This window comes from Anoplopoma fimbria, chromosome 5 (genome assembly GCF_027596085.1).
Source record: "Anoplopoma fimbria isolate UVic2021 breed Golden Eagle Sablefish chromosome 5, Afim_UVic_2022, whole genome shotgun sequence".
Taxonomy (NCBI): Eukaryota; Metazoa; Chordata; class Actinopteri; order Perciformes; family Anoplopomatidae; genus Anoplopoma; species Anoplopoma fimbria.
In genome coordinates this window covers 11,448,037-11,469,014 of record NC_072453.1, presented here as the reverse complement: position 1 = coordinate 11,469,014, position 20,978 = coordinate 11,448,037, and the positions used below count along the sequence as shown (strand labels likewise).

The window sequence follows — 20,978 nt, the reverse complement described above, 5'->3', positions numbered from 1 at the left end:
GTGTTTTAGCAATTGTAAAAAAAAAACTGAATCTTGTGGACACAAGACACAAAAAGGTGTCTTCCTGTTTTCACAAGATATTATTTTGAAAGCACAAAAACATATCTAGTTTACAAACAATATTATTGTGCAAACAAACACCAAAGTTATCTTTTCTCACACAAGATAATATCTTGTTTGTGTCTCAGTGTCAGCTGTTCTTTGATTTAGGATCGTATTAAAACTTAATCTCTACATCATTGTAACGTGTTGAGTTTCCTGCAGCGTCGGTTTCAGTTTCACTGAACTTCACTTTAACACATTTAAAGATTCACACAGTTTGTCTCAGAAACATAGAAACAAACAAATATCAAACCCACTAGGGTCCACCAGGGTCAACTAGGGGTTCAGGGGGCCCAAAACACAAGCTCAGAGTGTTGACTCTCTTTGGGTTCCTCTCTGATCTGTTTATGTATGAAAAGAAATCATCGCTGACGTTGTTGCAGCACATTTGATGATTTTAACAAAAATAGTTGGGAGGAAATTTGTACATTTTGGACGATTAAAAAAATACATTTCAAAAGTTGCTGTATTTTTTGTTTAGTTTTTGGCATTTTGTGACACAGTATTAGGGTAAGGGTTAGAGTGAAATCTTTTTAAAGATATGTTTTCCTGTATTTTTTTATATTTGCTTTTTCCATAAACATCATAAAAATACTACTAACTTCAGCTTAAAACGACAACAGAACAGATGCTGACTGACCAATAGCAGAGCAGCGAGAGGCGGCACACATTCATAAACAGAGTCATCAGGTATGTACATGTGGACAGGTGCATTGTGGGTACAACACCTGCACACGGGGGGAGGCGGAGTCTGTAAGTGGGAGTCGTCAGAGAGCGAGGCGTCGCTGGTTCTAAAGTGCCTTTATATTGTAAGCTGGGGCAAAGAAGGGGCCAGAGGTCAAAGGTCAGGCATCAGGTGGGAGGAGTCACAGACAGACGTCCAAACAGGTGTTTGTGTTTAATAGTCCTGAACAATGTGGTCCGCTGCTCAGGAAGCCGGGGACATCGTAAAGACCTTTGTGGATTCATCCGCCACTGAAAACAGTCCCAAACAAAGTCATTACTTCCTCCTGTTAGTTTGATAAAAACTGCAGTTAATCGCTGATAAAAACTATTTGTGTTTTTTAAAGCTTGACGTCTTCAGAAGGGAACCAAGAAAATAAAAAGATTGTAACGACTAAAAGGTGATTTTTTTTCTTATTGGTCGTCCACCCGTCAAACTCAACCCTTAAGGACTGAGTGTGGAGGAGAAGTGAAAGGAGGGTCGCTGGTGGATCCGGAGGAGTATTTGTTGTGTATATTTATATATTCATATATTCATATATTTATATATGTCCTCACAGCGGCCCGTGCCTGGCCTCGTACTTGGCCAGGACGTTCTTGGTGCGTCCTAGCTCTTTCCTCAGCTCGGCCACCTCGTGCCTCAGAGCCGAGTTCTCCTTCTCCAGGAAGGAGGCCCGGATGGCGATCTGGTTCTCTTTGAGCCGCCGGGCGTCACGCGACCTTTTGGCCGCCACGTTGTTCTTCCTGCGCCTGGCCCAGTATTTGTGGTCCTGCTCAAAGGACATGAAGGGAGGAGAGAGGAGACGTGAAAAAAGAGGAGATACTTTAAAGGCTTGTAATACCTTAACTGTGGGTTTTTTTGAGTTACATCAGAATATCACTTTGAATCTCATGTCATTGAGATGAGCACAGACATGGAGTCAGGATGTGGTTAGCTTAGCTTAGCATAAGACTGTTTTGATCAAATAAATGAGACAAAAGGTGTGATTCAGACTTTCTGCCCACTAGTGGTCAAACATCGCTCACTGCAGCTTTTATATGACTTCTAACCAGGAGGTGTCTGCAGCCAAACACACACACACATGCACTTCTTTATTTTAACTAAATTAAAAGTCGAATCCTCTCAGACAGAGAAGCAGGAGGCAGGAATAAAAGACAGCGCCGCTTACTCTTTCAGTCTCATTTAAGCCTCTTAACCAGGAGGAGAGGACCAATAGGAGAGCAGAACCAAACAAAAGACAGGGAGTTCTATCCCAGCATGCGATGCTGGTTTATTAATCACCACTATTATATTATATCATATTCCTTTATTGATCCCCATGGGGGAAATTCGAGTGTTGCAGCACTAATGGGTCAATCTGTCTGCACCAGTTCTGAGACTTTCTGCTTTCTATTAAATATAAACATCTGTACTCAAAAAGTAGACACTAAAGTGTTTTCTATTAAATATTTATATTGAACTGATATAATGTCTGTCTGTCCTTCTTTCCTTCCCTTCTTCGTTCGTCTCTATACTCTCCTGGAGCTTTCAATCATATGAAATGATCTTCCTCAGCAGATGCAGTCAGCAGTTGTCGTGTTGCTGCTGATGTTTTCTAAGAGACTTAGTTAGACTGGATCTGAGCGATGAAGATCATGTGATACGATTGAAAGCTCCTACACAGCTACTAAACTGACCTTGTGGTGATACTTTTTGTTTCTAAGATCAAGAATGAACGTTGCACCAAATCCTGCAAAACAAATCTGTCTCAAGTTTGTAGTATTTGTACTTAAGAATACAAATATTATTAAGTACAAATATTATTTTTCAGCTTTATAAACCTTTATATTTTTAAAGATTTCCTATTTGATTTTCTCACCAGAAGCATCTAAATTGTTTTAATTTTTCTGGTTTGCAACACAAATTCTACAGTAAGTCAAGGTCATAAATTTACAGACAAGAAATCAGCTTGTGTTGCATAACAAGATGATTAACATTTAGAGGGGAGACTAAAGATCTGGTCCAGAACCAGCTCCAAAGTACCTTCAGGTCCTCTGGGATGAAGATCTTGCGAGCTTTCTTGATCATCGGCTGCGGTTTCAGCTCCTCGGCCGAGAACTTGCGTTTGCGTGGGTCGAACATCTCCTGACCCGGCACGCTGGACAGAGCCAGGTCGGCCGGGTCGGGCTCATACCCGACGGGAACCTGGATGGAGTCCGGGTCGATGGGGCTCGGAGTGTTTCTGGAGTTTGGAAGGCCTGGAGGAAGAAAAATCAGGGTCTTTGAGCGGTCGAATATCCACAAGACATTTCTAAAACCAAAACAATCAACACAGTGACAAACAAAAACAAACAAACAATAGAAAATGAGGTGCATGTGAGCAAGAAGTAAACTTAAAAAAAGGAGAATAAATTAAAATAAATTGTTCTATATTAACGATTCATACTTTCTTACTTCATATTTTATGTTAAATAAATGACATAAGATTCTGACCCAAAGACATTTTTTTTTTAAACAATTTTTCAATATTAGTATATATAAGCAAAACAATATTACTGTACTACTAATCAAGGCTGATACTACTTTACTTTAAAATTATAAATATTTTTAAGAATTCTATCCATAAGTTTTTTTTAAAAGTATGGTTCTTCTTTTAACACATTAATACATTTTACCAGTGATGGTTTATCTATATGTATTTATAAAGGTATTAATTCAACACATTAATATATTTAACATTTATATTTCTTTACTTTTAAATTATCAATATTTTGAGGTAATGTATCTATATGTATCTTTTTTAAGGGTATGGTACATCCTTCACTAAATAATCAGAGAACTGACTCCTGGGGCTGCAGTGTTGAGCTGCAGCCAGCAGGTGGCGATATACCTAAAGTTAAACCATAAACAAGGTGATTTTAGCATCAAATCCAGTTTCTGTGAGAAAGTGAAGAGACAGTGAGCAGCTTCATGTGATAAACAGGAACTATTTAAGGAAAAACATTAATAAATTCCTGCTGATGCATTCACTGTCTCCTAATATTCTCCTTTTACCTTTTGTGCAGTAAACTATTATTAACAACCTTAAATCACTGTGTTCAGTTTCCTTCCATCATCTCTGGAGACGGACAGCCGTTATGTAACTCTGACTGTGGGTGTCTTAATTAACACACGATTATAGAAAAAGAAGAAAGAGAAGAAGAAGAAGAAGAAGAAGAAGAAGAAGAAGAAGAAGAAGAAGAAGAAGAAGAAGAAGAAAAATGGTACCCACTGGTTTCAATTTAAAACTTAAAAGCTCCTCTGTGATGCACAACAGGAACATTAGCAACTAAACAAATGAGCTATTGTTGTATTTTATAATCTGTTACAGACATAAAGTCTCCTGCAGGAAATAATCCCATGCAAACTGTATTGTTACATCCACAACTTTTAATTTGTTAACTGGCAATAAATGTCGAGAGGGTTTTTATGGAAAACCACTGGAGCCAGAAAATAACTAAATGAGAAAAGTCAGGAAGAAAAATGAAGTTAAAATTACCGTGTTAGATGAGTCAAGTGTGATACTTTTATTATAATAGGTCCCTTTGAAACATTATAATATCTATTAATAAGTCATCTTCATTTGAATGTAAAAACACCTCACAATTAAACAGTTGAAAATGTGCAGTTTTGTCGAAAACTAATTAATGCACTCTTAAAGTGTGTTTAATCTCATACTTCAGACTTTAAGCTTCCTATTTTGACTTATTCTCTGATCATTTAAATGAAAAAGTCCTAAATTTGTTGTTATGACCTTTTATTTCCATCCTTCCACATTTATTTAATCCGTGTTTTTTTGTAGGTTTTTGAGCAGAAAAGGAATTCGACACATTTGGCTCCCAAGAGGATTTAGTTTTTTAAAAAGTTCAAACAACAAATTTTTTTTTTGAAAAAATGTAAGTCAAAACACACACGCAAACACAGCAAAAATTCATAGAAGAGACCAGTTCAGATCTGTTTGCAGTTGGTCCTGCTCATTCAAGGGCAGGTGTGTGTGTGTGTGTCTTTACGTCTATCTTCGTGGGGACCAAGAGTTCTTCACCTCTTAATGAGGACATTTCAGTTGTTCCCCACTTTGAACATTAAACCGGTGCTTTCCAGTTTACCAGTGTTGTGATGTGTGTGGAAACTTCCCCGATATTCAGATTTATTGGTCTTCCTCATGTGCTAAACAGCAGCACATAATGTGCATCGCTGCCTAAAATGTGACACCGAAAGACCCCCTGACACGTGCATGTGTGTACATGTGCATTATGTGTGTTTGTGTGTATGTGTGTGTACATGTGCATTATGTGTGTTTATGTGTATGTGTGTGTACACGTGCATGTGTGTGTGTGTGTGAGCCGCTGAGTCGTGGTTCCTGATGTTTCCCGCTGAGCCCAGCTGGCCTCTCGTCTCTATCTTTAGAACAGGTTAGAAAACACACATCCTACGTTTCTACACGTTTATTTATGACGCATTATTATTATTATTATTATTATTATTATAAACTTTGGACACTGAAAGTCCCTTTAGAGGCCTGAACATTTCTCCATCAGAGTTCTTTCAGGTCAGATGTGACTCAAATTAAAGTGTGACCATGAGGAGTAAAATGTTCCAGGTTCTTCAGAGACTCCACCTCAAAGACAGGATGAGGATGTTTGTGCTCTTCAGAGCCTCCACCTCCTTCTGTCCGTTTGTCTTTCATTATGTGCTGAACTCCCGGTGACCCTGGTTGTTCCTGCCTCCTTATCTGCCGGACCGTCACAGGACCATTTGGGAATACAAATATGCCAGATTATGGCCATAGATTACTCTGCTATATTTAGAAATGAGAGCAGCAGATTAGTGCCGGCCGACACGTCGGTGTGATGCTGAGCAGAGCAGAGGCCAGAGATGGAGGACCTTTAAAATCGGAGTCAGGGGAAGAGGACATGGTGTGCTAATATATATATCCGGAGTGAACGTGTTAATGTTAATGTGAGTTTAAGGTCTTTGTAAAGATTGTTAAATATATAAAGGATGAGATTTTTAGTCTGTCGGGGTCTAAAGGATTGAGTCTTTCTAGTTACTCTAAAGTTATATTTTGGATGCAAAATGTTTCTTTTAGACAAATTTAATAGTTTCAAAGAAAGGGTCTAATATTAAAAGTTGCATTTTCATAAATTCACCTAAATGTTTAGGTGAAAGAACATTTTTGTGGGAAAAATATAAATCAGACACAAATCCATCAATCATCAGTATTTTGAAACATTTCTGGATGGATCTTTAAAAAACATTATGCTCCAGTTTCGACCTTTAAAAACACATTAGTTGAACTCCTGCATATGTGTGTGTGTGTGTGTGTGTGTGTGTGTGTGTGTGTGTGTGTGTGTGTGTGTGTGTGTGTGTGTGTGTGTGTGTGTGTGTGTGTGTGTGTGTGTGTGTGTGCGTGTGGTTATTACTTGATGTGAATGTAAACTGAGAGAGTTGGAAACTTGTTGTGTGTGTGATGGGATGGAGGGTTGCCGCCCACTGGCCTACTTCTGCAGAGAACACTGTGTTCTTAAAAAATTGATCCCATGCAAGGACACGCACACACACATACACAACACACACACACACACACACACACACACACACACAAAGCAGCGGGTGACATGTCTCCTCATGCTGTGAGAGAACGGCTTGTTTTCTTCCTCTATAAACACGAGGAACTTGAAGCGAGTTAAAGAGTTAACACTGACATTTTCACTGTCACACACACACACACACACACACACACACACACACACACACACACACACACACACACACACACACACACACACACACACACACACACACACACACACACACGTCTGTGGAGGTGATGAATCTGACACACCTCTGACTCGTGGCGTCGGCATGTTTTCAGCGTTACTACTCTCAGAGTTCCCCCCGTCTGAGATCGACTGAAAGGAAACTAAACACACCTGAGCTCGTCCCACCTGACACAGCTTCTCTCTGTTCACGATGAGGTGAAGGTTTAAACTTTGGAGTGTTTTCTACGTTTGGAGAACGAACCTGCAGGTTGGTGATGATGGTGGGATCGAGTGCAAAGAGTTTAACGAGTTTGAGGACAAATCAGTCTAAAGCAGACCTGTCAATCAGTGTGTAGCCCCGCCCTAAAGCATACCCTGCTTTATGGTCTATTTGACTCTAAATGGAGTGTCATTTACTAAATGAACATCATGCTGTATTGAAGAAGACTTGAAACTAGAGATTGAGACCATAAACTCATGTTTACAATGTTTACTGAGGGAATAAATCAAGAGAGAAGTAGAGTCATTTTCTCATAGACTTCTATACAACCAGAGGAGTCGCCCCCTGATGGACAGTAGAGAGAATGCAGCTTTAACACATGAAGCATCGGCTTCACTTTAAAGAACTGGAGGTTGAAGCCTGGTGTAGATATAAACGTCTCATTCTAAGCTAACGAAAACACAACAATTCTTATTTTTTCAAGTTATTAAACACTTACAAAAACATACTTAATAATATTAAATTCCATTTCTGCCATAGATATTTGCATGGACCCCTTAAATGCAACACACTATTCCTTCAAACTTTGTCTTAACACAAGCAGCCGTACAAGATCTTTGTCTAGGTAAAATGGAAATGTTATAATTTAAATCAGGAACTATCTGATCAGACAATACGTATAAAAATCTACAAACTAGCTCAGAGACTTAATGTCAGATTTCTATACTCCTTCTGATCTTCTGTTTTAGTTTAAGTGTACTGGAGTCAGCCTTTCAAATATACAACATGTGTAAGTTTTAGATTGTAGAATAAAAACCAGAAGACTTGAACCTACAGCCCTGAGATATTTCAGCCACAGTTTAAAGCATATTGTACCTGACGTGCAGACATCATTTAATCCTAAAGCTGAACTAATGTGAACTCATTTAGACTGATTCCTTTTCCTCTGCTGTAAAATCAAACCGTTCGCCGTGTGTTAAATATTTTGACACTCAGCTGATTGATTTTTCTAAACAAAGACTAAATCCCCCTGAAGCCCCTGAACGCCTCTCGCCTGATTTCAGCTCATCCATCACTGCTAAAGTGAATTCTTCCTCCTACTGCAGCTACAACTCATCACGACAGAGATGAATGGCTTCTCCTTTTGTTTTCAGCGTGAGACGACTGATTGTAAAGAGGAGATGTACTCGTTCACAGTAACTCTCTGTAGCTTGTCTTACTGTTGGGTGAGAAACAAAGCCTTGATTTCTATTCAACCGACTGATGAAAAGAGCAGCTAATGTTTGAAAGGAACATACATGTGTGATTGCAAGTTTTAGTTCAAGACATTTATTGGCTTCCATTCATATTTGTATGGTATGAAAGTCTATAAGGAGTCTCTTGAAAGTCAGTTAATCAAAACATTGATTGGTTAATTGACAGGAAAATACTGGAAAAACCCTATGATGAATAACTTTAGGTTTAAGACTGTAGGTTGAATCAAACAATCAATTTAAATATGTCAGCTTGGCTCTGAGGAAATAATACTATTCACTCTTGCTTGATATTTTATAGAGCAGGGAAATCCATCACAGTGAACATTAAATCTGCATAAAAGTTTTGTTAATATTCAATTTCTCATCCTCAATAGCTGGAATCTCATATGAGGTTCCTCAAGGATCCATTCTAGGTCCTGTTATTTTCTACCTAAACATGGTTTCTATTTGATGAATCAAAGTTTACCGCTTTGACCACAGAGGAATTTAAAGATTTCAAACATAATGTTTAGAATAACTGCCTTCACAATATAGTTTGTATTTATGTTACAGCCTGTGACTGGTTTAGTGCTCTATATGGTCATTCTGGGCAATTTTTCATTCTGTATTTATTGTACGGTTCCTCAAGGAACCATCCTGTTATTTTCTCCCTATGAATTTACTTTCACGTTTACGCTGATGATAAGCTGCTTTATCGGTACCTAAAACAAACAAACAGGCTGATTTAAAGACTCTGAAAGAATTTCTTAAGAAGGGTTAGTAATTTTCTCCAGCTGAATGAAACCAACCAAATGTTTGTAAAATACAGAAATGAATGTAAAACAATGGTTGTCTGCAGTAGTAGGAAAATATGTCTAAAACACAGCAGCATGGTTAAGAATATAGTTAACTAAAGTTGATGAGGTAAAACTTGCAAACCGTTTAAACCTTCAACCGAAGTTAGAACATGAAAATCAATAAAATAAAGTTGCAGCATGACTTTTCAAAAAACCTCAATGGTGTAAAACACGTGTAAAATTATGTATTTCTGTGTTACCTGCTCTCGCCGGGCTGCCATGCAGACAGTTCAGAGAGACGACGCCGGTGTGAATGGATGTGGAGGCGTGGTTGCTGAGGTCCATCACCGAGGGCGTCGGCGTGGGCGGGGCTGGGGACAGGACCGGCGGCCGGCGTGGGGGGGCGTGCGGTTGGTGCTGGCTGTGGTGGTGCTGCGGGGCGTTGGAGGAGATGCCGTTCTCAGACAGGAACTCTTCCAGGTCCATGTACTCCAGCTGGAAGGAGTCTCCGTCGTAGGGCAGCGTCTTGTCCCACAGCGTCGGGCCCAGGAAGGCCGACTGGGGGACACTGCGCTCCTCCTCCAGGTTCTTCTCCTTCTCCTGCTCCTTACTGAAAGCTGCACAGGAGGACAGAGGGAAGGAATCAGACACTCTTCTGTTTAAACACTGGGAATGATGATTGGTGCTGCAGAATTCACTCTTAGTTTATCATTCAATATAAATATTTTTCTTAAAGATAACCTGTTGAGTTCTTGATCGCTTTTGGCTCTAAGAATTTATTGATTATACGAGCAGTTGTATTGTTGAGCATTTCCATCTCACGGTCTCCTGTATCTTCATTTAACACTGCTATCATTTAGGTTTGTTTAGGTCCACACGTACAAACGACTTGGTTTTTGTTAGGAAAAGGCCATTATTCAAATTTATAAATAACACTAGGTTAGGTCAGGGATTGTTGTCATGGTTAAAAGAAACTAAATCTTTCATAAAATTGTTTTGAAAATGTTTACTCTTTTTTTAAGGAATTACTGCTTCAAAGTGTTGCTTGAATAACAGTTTACATGAGATTTATACCTATGCGTTCCACTAAAATGATGGAATTTGAGCCACTGTTGAAACTCGTTTTGAAAGAGGATCTGCTGCTCTTCTATGGCGGTGAAACCCTCAAACAGGGGTGATTATAGGTACGACGAGACCGATGTTACAAACATTAAACTCAATATGAAGTGACAAGGCAGTGTGTTAACCATAGACTGTATAAAACCAGACGTTTCTGAAGAGCTGTTGTGAAGCTCAAAGTGGGCGTCTCTGGTGTCGACCTGTCAATCAGTGTGTAGCCCCGCCCTAAAGCATACCCTGCTTTATGGTCTATTTGACTCTAAATGGAGCATAATTTACTAAATGAACATCATGCTGTATTGAAGAAGACTTGAAACTAGAGATTGAGACCATAAACTCATGTTTACAATGTTTACTGAGGGAATAAATCAAGAGAGAAGTAGAGTCATTTTCTCATAGACTTCTATACAACCAGAGGAGTCGCCCCCTGATGGACATTAGAGAGAATGCAGCTTTAAGACATGAAGCATTGACTTCACTGGGGAAGCTGAGCCGACAGCTAGCAGCTAGCGTCCTAAGGCGACCCACACCTGTCATTCAAAGAGGCCACGCCCTCAATCATGCCTAAATTTAAGCCTTAACTTGATTTAAACGGGAGAGTTTTATAAACAGCTGTCATGAACAGAGATATTAGCTTTAGAGAACAAAACAGTTTGTGTGCTAGGCTGTAAACATTTTAATGTCTATGAAGACACTTTTTAGAGACAGCCTCAAGTGGCCATTTGAGGAACTACAGGAACAGCTTGATGTTAACAAATATCTTTAACCTGAGAGTTTAGATTGATGTTTTCAGCCTTAAGCAGCTCAGAGAACTTTAAACATGACAGGGAATTTCAACTTTAAATCTACAAATCAATGTCTGAGCTTTTATGTCTCCTCAGAACCTTTACGGTTCCTTTTTTGACAACGTGTCTTTGAACACAACACTGGACTTGTATCAGCTCCAACACTGACCTCTGCCAACAGATGGATCTTTCCCACAGGAATCAATAATGTTCACACCCTTTATTATCATAGGTTATGAGCATTTTTAGAACAGAAAGTGTGGAAAGTTTCTAAATCTGCTTGCATGTTGATCATGAAACAACCAATTAACTCCAAAGTTTCAAGTTTCAAACGCTACGTTCGTTTTTGACTGTAAATTTGCTCCAAGCTTTTGCATGCATGTACACAAATATCTGCTCATATAATAGACTGAATGAATTAGAACATTGAGTAGGTTTGCTGTATTTCTGAGATCCAGCTGCAGCTCTGATGGCTCCACATTTAACAAACTCTAGATATCATGCATAACTGCTCATCTGGGAATAAATTGTAATTATAAGCGTTTACTTTTTGACATTTCACCTGTGGCATTTAACTAAGCAGTGTCTAACAGAACCTTCATATGAAAGTTTCATAGTGCACAGCTGACCTGTCCCTGCAGCCTCAAACACCTTTTACATTCAGGTTTAAAACACTTGTTGAGGCTGCAGAAACACACTTCATGCAGCATCACTGCTTCTCCTCACACATCTCTATAAACCCTCCAGGCTCCAGGCAGTAAACACCAACACACAGACTCAGAGAAGGAGCACTCAAAGCCCGCAGCAGCTCCTCTCTCCTCCGGACTTCACCTTCATGATGCAGAGGGAGCTTCATCGGGTTCTCCAGCAGAGACTTCAGCACTCCGTGCCTGGCAGCCGGCACGAAACCCGGGTTGTGCGGGACGGGATGTAGGGACATCTTCTCCATCACGCCTCCTCGAAACGGTGAGATCCCAAAAATAATAATAATAAAACAAAAAAACAAAAAAAATAATATATATATATATATATACACAAGGAGAAATAAACCAGAAATGTATGTTAATAAAATAAAAGTGTGGATCAGCTATTTGGGTGGAAGTCCTCGGCTCTGCAGCCTACATGAGCATAATAATAATATAATAATAATAATAATGAAAACATGAATCAGCGCGGGACGTGTTGCTCAGCGGGCTGCGGCAGGCGGACAGACACCGAGCAGAGACCCCACGTGTGAGACAGGAGGACTGGTGACGTCATACAGCGAGCCAGACAGGCTCCTCCCCTCCTCTCTGTCTGAAATACACTATTCTTCTCATTATCTGCTCTGGGCTGCAGCCACTTTAGAGCCTATCCTACAATAAATAGATTAATACACAAAGATGTTCAGCATTTTGTTTTGTGTGCAACTAAACCTTTTGTCCACACACGAAGGTCTAAATCCTCTTTTCAAAGCCTACAATAGAAGTTTATTCATAAAGCATATTTCAGCAACAAGGTAACTGAGTGCTTTACATTCCGCACAGCTTCTCCAGTTTTTTTTTTTTTTAAATGTTCTGTTTGTTTGTTTTGTTTGCTCCTTTGTGTGCTTTTTTGTTTTGTTTTTTGTTTGTCTTTGGGTATCTAGAAAAGCGCTATATAAAATTAAAGTATTATTATTATTATTATTATTATTATTATTATTATTATTATTACATAAAACATCAAAAGACAAAAGAGACACATTTATGTTAATGCAATTACAAAACAATTAAAGCTGTCATTTGAAAGCCAAGATAATAGAAAATAAAAACGAGTTAAAATAAAATAAGACAGGTAAGAAATAGAATAAAATAGTTTTTAATATAAGTCTTCAGCCTTGATTTAAAAGAAGTGGGACGCTTCTTCTAGATGTTTAGTTTTTGACTTTGTGGACAGAATTCTAATTTAAATTCAATGAGACAGAAAACATGTCCTCAGTGTCCTCCAGAATAAAACTTCAGTATATGACAAATCTGCAAACGTTTTGTTTAATTCCATGTTTGTTTGTTTTTAGTTCTTTTTCTATAACATCATATTGTTTAAGTGAAGGACAGATTGTGAACAAAGTTGTGTCTCCTGAATGAGAGTCAAACTGTCTGCACACTAATCCACCACATCTACACTCTTTATATGTCACATCACTGCATATTGGACACTTCAGATTTGTGCACCATAGAGTAGTTTACCTAAAACACAACAAATCAAAAAATATTAATATATGCCAGAATATCCACCTGGTGTTAGCGGTAGCTTGCAACGCTGCTAGACGTTCTCATATTGGAGAAAGAGCAGCAGAGTTAATGTCTGTTCATTTATTTAAATTTTCTTTCTGTGTTATGAACTTCCTCTGATTCATTCCATTAATTTAAATTATTACTAATACTGTTGTTGTGTTTTCACTATTTTAACATGATGACCTTCCTTTGACCTAAAAACATGTCTCTGTTATTATAATGAATTATTAATTATAGTGGTTTAATATTAAAATCATTGATAGCTGAAGAAACTGTTTGTTTTCTGTCTTTTTAATGTTTTGTGATATTTTAACGTTGGTCCCTTTAATTTAGATGATTACACACACACACACACACACACACACACACACACACACACACACACACACACACACACACACACACACACACACACACACACACACACACACACACACACACACACGCCACACACACACACACACACACACACACACACACACACACACACACACACACACACACACACACACACACACACACACACTGCACAGAGGCATGCTGGGTCACATGAGTGGGACGGTTTGACCTACTTTTATCCAATGAGGAGCCGCCGTCTCCTGCACTCCTCCCCCCTCCAGACTGGACGCTCTGAGAGGAGGAGGAGGAGGAGGAGGAGGAGGAGAGGAGATGAGAGGAGCAAACAAGTGGCAAGGACAGGAGAGGAGGAATCAAGGGGAGAGGACGCAAGAGAGATTAGAGGAGAGGAGCAAATGAGTGGAGGAGAGAGGAGAGAAGAGGAGGAAACAAGAGAGGGGAGAAGAGGAGGATACAAGGGAGGCACAGTGATCTTGGGAGAGGATACTAGGACGAGAATGAGACTCTCTGAGAGGTGACTCGACCAAAACACAAAGCCCCGACTCATCCCTTTAATACGCACAGTCGATCCCCAAACAACCCGCTGTCCTCACCTGTGCAGCGTTCTGCATATGTTCATCATCACACCTGATGAAAGAAATTCTGATTTTGAGTAAATAAGACCTAAAGAAATACGTAAATACAACAAGGTCTTACAGCAGTTTGTGTAATAAACAGAATTCAATTGATTGGTTTCATGTTTAGGGACAGGAAATGTTTTTTCAGGACAACATTATGTTAAAACCGACAGTAAGGTTGATAATAGTAAACAATAAAACAAATTGATAAATAATCTGGAGACAGAGAATCACATGACCAGCAGACATCACCAACATTAAAACCACTACAACAGAACCAAAAACCCTAATGTGTCTCTTTTATTGTTCACAGACAAAATGTTTAGTCTTTGTCATGAAGCGTCGACATAAACTTGTCAAAGAATGTGATATAAAAACGTCTACAAGGATCCATAACTGGGTTCCTTGTTGTTCTCGTTATCAGTAAATTGGATTTTCCTCCTGAAACGAAGGGATTTGTCTCCAGTCTAATTCATGCTGAGTAGCTAATTTACCTCAGGAGCTCGTTTACACAGAAGCCCTTGTTGTTGTGGGTCAGTTTTTCCTTTTGCTTTTTTCACAGCACACTGTAAACAACAAATGTGGTCATGTAATCCCAGTGTGAGCGTCGGGCCTGCAATGGTCTTGACATTTTGATTTACATAACCAAAGCTGTCCTGAATGAGCTCAGTCAGAGCGCCAACCTCCTGGTACGTCTTAAGACCTGACGCCGCCGAGCCAAAACCTATTTTCATCTACAGAAAACAAGACGGTTATTCAGACCTCCGGTCACAAAGAGACCGTACCGGAGTCCTCTGTGGTTTCCTTTAAACTCATGTTTATGTTATGTTCATGTCACATAACAACATTTAAAGCTGATAAATGTCTGTCATTAACTGCCATTATCTGAAGCTCATCAGTGTTCTCAACAGAGGGTTTCGTACAAAGAACACGTAGCTGATGTAGATTTCTGAACTTAATAATCAAAATATTTTGCGTGAGGGCTGGTGAAGCTTACCTGAACTCTATATCTATGTTATATGTGAGAACTTATATAGCTCTCTGAACATTCTATATCATTATTTTCTACCTGAGAGCTGATGTAGCTCACCTGAACTCTACATGTATATTCTGTGTGAGAACTGGTGAAGCTCACCTGATCTTCATATAAAAGTATCTTGTATGTGAGAGCTGATATAGCTAGACAGTAATCCATATCTTGGCATTTTTTATGTGAGAACTAATTGATTTTATTTGCATTGAATCTAGTTACTGTGTGAGAGCTAATCTAGCTAATCTGAACTCCCAATTTTTATTTATTTATGTGAGAGCTTGGAAAAGTCCTGATAGCTCAACTGGTTAAAAAGCAGATTTAGCAGCAGAGATGTTGTAGAATCGTCACTCCACCACAAGTCGCTCCACCACAAGTCGCTCCACCACAAATGATAATATGAACAAGAGGTTTTCATGCCGTCAGAAATCTCTCAAACACACCAGTAAATGTGGTCGTGCATCAGCTTTGTGTTTAGGTGGTTATGAGTGTGTACATGTGTGTGTGTCATGTCATTAATGTTTCCAGGAGCGGCTGATATTTATAACTGCACTAGCCAGTGTGAAGGGAAATCAATACTGGGAGCTGGAGGCAGGAAGAATATTGGCTTGGCCCCTCCGCTTCCATCCCTCGAACACTCACACTAAAAATACAACCATTCACACCAACACACACATTCACACACTTAATAAATGATTCCCCCAATGACTTCCTCATCCGAAGCTAAACAATAGAACAATCTTATTGTTGCAGGCTTTTATTTTGTTACATTCGAGTGAAGACGTCAGCAGAAGAATGAAACTGAGATGAATCAGTTTCAAATCCATCATCGAATGGAAAGACGTTTATTATATCGATCTGCCTGTATGACGTAACACATGTAACGGTCCAATGATAACTCTGATGCTTGGTACAGTAGGATTTCTGAGGACACACTCAGCATATTAGTACGGGACAACACTATCATCCTGATCTTCATAAGCTTTATTTAACCAGTAAAATGTGAAGAAATGAATTTAAGGAAAGAAATAAAATGTAAGATATTTATGTGAAATTTGGTGTTAGGATGTATTATTTTTTAGAGACATTTTGCAGGTGAACCAGACTCTTTAAGTATTTAAGTGTACTGATTTGGGGCTTTACCGTATTTTTAATGAATATTAGAAAAGGTTGATCGTTGATCAAATATTACCTCCTGTATTTCAAGGGTAGAAGCTCAAACTCTTATTTTCATAATTTATTTATAAAGTTATTACACTAACAAGCTTTCAGTCTTTCCATAAAGAATCCAATAATAAATGTGAACTTTGGTTTTATACCACTCTATTAATGTCACTTCTTCTAGTTTTTCTATGTTGATTGATTCAGGTTGAAAATAAACACCTAAAAATCACAAAGAACCTCCTCTGTCAACTTTTTCTTATCGTCTCTGTCAGATGGAAACGCTGCCGTGTTGATTCGCTGCTCTTTAACTCTCAGTCCTTTTACCCTCGAGCCGCTGCAGGGAGGAAAAACACGTCTTGTTAGTTTGGACAAGCTTGTGGCAGCAAACTTCAGACTCCATTGTGGCCCTGAAGAACAATTCAGAGCCAGGAATGTAGACCTGCTCAGAATAGCTGCACACACTGAGAAAAGCCTTCCTGTCGCTGGGAATAAAAACATAGAGACTGCTGGTTGTAAAGGCTGAGCCCTGAGGAGAGACAAAGAAAGGAGTCCAGACACACTGAAGTGTCCAAAAGATACCATCTTCTTTAGGTTGGTGTTGTAGGAAATGGTATTTATGTCATAATGGTATTAATTAATATTGAATACATGAGCGACTTACAAAAACAACCCATATGACCTTTAAAAATGATTCATATACGTGTTTTCTGATCTGCTACAACTGTGAATACAGTGCATGCTACCTGCAGATACGACTGAAAAGGGGGTTGCCAACAATTTATTTGAGTCTTTATCATCTTTGCTCTTTCTTACAGCGTATTTTGGATCGATTCTACTCCTACAAATTTTTGCGGATAAACAAAACATGCCAATCTTCACAGATAAAGCATTTGTGTCTCATTTGGGCTATAACCTTTCTTTATGAGTTCTGTTACAGTTATTGAGTTATGAATATTGTACAGTATTAATGTTTTGAATCGCCGTCTATGGGAGTTCACATATATTCATCAAAATTTTAAAATACTCTACATGGTGATCATACCTGGGCTTTATTTTTTTTAAATGACATTTTGTCCACTGGAAACTTTGGTAACTTATGGTCATTATAAAATAAGGAACATTTCAAGCATTGTGTATTAAACTGAAGGAACACTTAACAAATAGAAGGAAACTGGTCACGAGAGACTATAAAACATCTGTTATGATGTGAAACTCAAAGTACTATATAAATTGATTAATACAATATACAACTTGTGCATTAGGAGGAGTGTTTCAATGTAAATGCCAATTAATTCTGTGAGCTAGCGGGCTGATGCATCTTTAGCCCGTCCTTTTGCTTTTAAAATCTGTCATAATGCATCTTCACTGGACTTTTGCTGCAATAAACCTTTACATTCCTAGATTGTTGAACAATACCTTTTAAATAAAGTTATGTGGGTTTGAATGAAGCTGGACAGAACAGAACAGGTTACTGCAGGTGAGGTTAAACTAAACTATTAAATGTATCATATTATATATATAGAAGTTACAGGAGGGAGAGTCTGCAGGATTCACATCTCCGTCTCGATGGACCTTCTGTCCGTCGTCTCCCCGTTCCGCTCTGCCTTCAGCTCTGAGGTCTCCGGAGGATGAGGAGGATGAGGAGGATGAAGAGGAACCGGGGCGCCGCCGGTCACAGGGATGCTCCAGGATGTGGTCTGGGTCATGTGACTGTCATGGGTCAAAACAAAAACACATGAGGAGACGCCCGCTGGATGTTGTTGATCACCAACTTCCTCCTCAGGCGTTTTTCTGGAAGATCAGGGTTTGTGATTCTTTTCCAGAGTTGTAAATGTTGTCATGAGGTGAGTTCATCAAACGATCTCCTTCCAGACATAATGTGACTGACAATCAGCTGACGGCCGTCATGCTTTCACTATGAAGAAGCTCATTTTCTACAATCAGGAGCTTTTTAATCAATCTAGCTTTTCCTCTATGTCCTTTTTTTAATCATTTGTGCCCTTGAATGACTCTATATTATCGACCTTTCTTTCATATGTATTTAACCCATGTACAATAATTAATATGAGTATTTTAGTGGCTCTTATGAATCAACAATGTTTCCAGCAGTAGCATGCAGCTGTTTTCATGTAATGAGCTCTGATAAAGCCACTAATGCAGCCTCACAGAAGTTAAAAAGATAATCAGAGTCGCTTTATCTCAGACATCAAAACCTTTTTGTTCACATTCACTGATTTGATTTAAAGGAGTACTTTATATTAAGAACACAATGGGAATGTTATGCAATTAAGTGGCACAAAATACTAAAATGACGGAAAGATTAATCAAAAGTGTTTCCCCTAAACACCACACTTCCCAAAGATATTGGGAAAAGATTTCCTGATAAAAGTCTGGTTTATTTTCAGAAATGTAGTTGCTAAAAATAATGTGTTAATATTGTGTAAATGTCTAGAAAACAGGTGCCAATAAATACATACTGTACATTTATACATTTTGTCCTCTGTTTGCCTCCTCATGTTCATTTTTATACGTAACTATTACTTTCAGTCTCCAAACTTAGAGTCCGTTTTGTGGACGTGTCAGCTGGTTGTTCGTTATTTGATCATAATTTGTTCAGGAATTTGAAGCACTAATATGAATTTTGCACTCCACTTGCACTCCAGGAAAAAATTGAATAACTTGTTTTGGTGCTATAAAATGTCTGATCCTCTTACTTGATGAAGTATTTCACTCCGTCTGCAGTGTAGGCCTCCTCCCAGCCGTAAGGAAGAGCTGCAGGAGGGAAATAATACTTCATGTTTAATGTGGTTTGTTAGCTTCTCTTTTCCACGACATTCAGACATAATCAGGACATCAGATCAGCTCACACACACAAATATCAGGTTTCCATCCAGCCTCTTTTCCCTGAGAAGCTCCACCATTACATATGAACCAAAGAGAGAGACTGTACTGTACTTTTCCATTGTCTCTCGCCCATCTCTCCACCTACTGTACGAGCTGCTGGAGGAAAGTCTCTTAACCCCGTTTCAGCGAACAAAAGGGGGCAAAGTTTCAAAACGTCGCCCCGCAGACATCTGCCTGTAAACTGAAACCAAACATTTCACGCGTTCAGAGAAAAGAGGTGTGTTGAACGCTGTATCGATGACCGGCGTCCCACTGACATGATAAATGACAGATGATATATGTTATGACATGTTTCACAGATCCAGCTAAACCATGAGATCAGAGACGTGATGCAGCAGCCTGGACATGTTATATATGAACACTGAGTATGATCTGTTATTGCAGTTCATCATGAGTGGAACGCCAATGTCTGAACCAAATTTCATCACAATCCGTTCCATAGTTGTTGAGATGTTTCAGTCTGGAACAAAGCGGTGGAATAAAAATAATAATGTCCATCTCTACCAGCTGTCAACCTCTGGTTCTTTAAAGTGAAGTCAGTGCTTCATGTCTTAAAGCTGCATTCTCTCTACTGTCCATCAGGGGGCGACTCCTCTGGTTGTATAGAAGTCTATGAGAAAATGACTCTACTTCTCTCTTGATTTATTCCCTCAGTAAACATTGTAAACATGAGTTTATGGTCTCAATCTCTAGTTTCAAGTCTTCTTCAATACAGCATGATGTTCATTTAGTAAATTATGGTCCATTTAGAGTCAAATAGACCATAAAGCAGGGTATGCTTTAGGGCGGGGCTACACACTGATTGACAGGTCGACACCAGAGCAAATACTTCTTCTGACTCTCAGAAAGAAAGAACAATCAGTCATGATTGTCTGTGTCTTTGCTTCGTAGTTATCTCGTGGTGATGCATCAGGTTTCCCTCAGAACTGTATCCTCTCTTCCTGTTTTTTAAACTCTCCTATGAGCCCTCTCTTGTCTCATGACAGTTATCTCCATGTATCTACATGTGGACGACAATGTGTTTCTCACCGCTGGAACAAAGACACCTGATCTGAGACTGGAAGCTTCTTTGTGTGGCCGTGAATGACAAACTGTGAAGATGAGCGATCAGGTTTCTTCCCGTCAGTCTGAGCGCTGACAGAAGAGTCGAGAGACAAGAGGCAGGTGTCAGGTGGAGAAAACATGTCTGTCAAAGAGTATTGAACAGGTGACACGTAAAGCTCCTGGAAAACCTGAAGCGCATATACTGACTGATTGAGATTCAAGGTACCCTCATATAGCGGTTTGTAGGGTATATTGTCAAAAGTTGTCTTCCTAGAAAAGTCAGCAACACATGTCAGTTTTCCCTCGTTAAATGAATACAGTCTTTTCAAAACAAACTTCTGCCTTCACATGAGACAAATCCTTTAGGTTTAGACAGCAAGACTACTTAGTTAGGTTCAGGAAAAGATCATGAAATACTTAGTTACAATAAAAATATGGTGGGATATATACTAATTTTGGCGCATTATTTTTGCGTAGGTATTGCAATGAATGTTGGACGAGACAATGTTGGATGTGACACAATATGAATACTAAAATCTCATGTCAAGGATAAATACTATGTTTTGGTAGATGGCTTGTGCAGCTCTCGAAGAACTCAAACGGTTTGGAAGATGATGAAACCATCAGCTGGAATACTTCTGGATTAATGGATTTACTCCTAAGTAAAATGAACAAATGTATTTCTAGATGCCTCCTGCAGACATGAGGACTCTGCCCATTTGTGACAGTTTTCCTGTTTGCATGTTAAACCTGCAGCAGAGTGGAACGATGACACTTCAGTTTCAGTCATAAGGAGCGTCTCTGTGGGCGGGAATGTGCGTTTCCCTGGAGATACTTCCTGCAGC

General features: G+C 39.2%; 1 protein-coding gene across 1 annotated transcript; it reads right to left on the bottom strand.

The window, feature by feature from the left end:
* Positions 1-1,292: 1,292 nt before the first annotated feature.
* On the bottom strand, positions 1,293-11,711 carry hlfb (HLF transcription factor, PAR bZIP family member b). The gene is made up of 4 exons (XM_054599286.1): positions 11,594-11,711; positions 9,119-9,475; positions 2,849-3,063; positions 1,293-1,595 (listed from the first exon to the last, which is right to left on the bottom strand). The coding sequence occupies exons 1-4, from the start codon at positions 11,709-11,711 to the stop codon at positions 1,380-1,382; spliced, it is 906 nt and encodes a 301-aa protein (XP_054455261.1). The 3' UTR covers positions 1,293-1,379.
* Between the last annotated feature and the right edge of the window lie 9,267 nt (positions 11,712-20,978).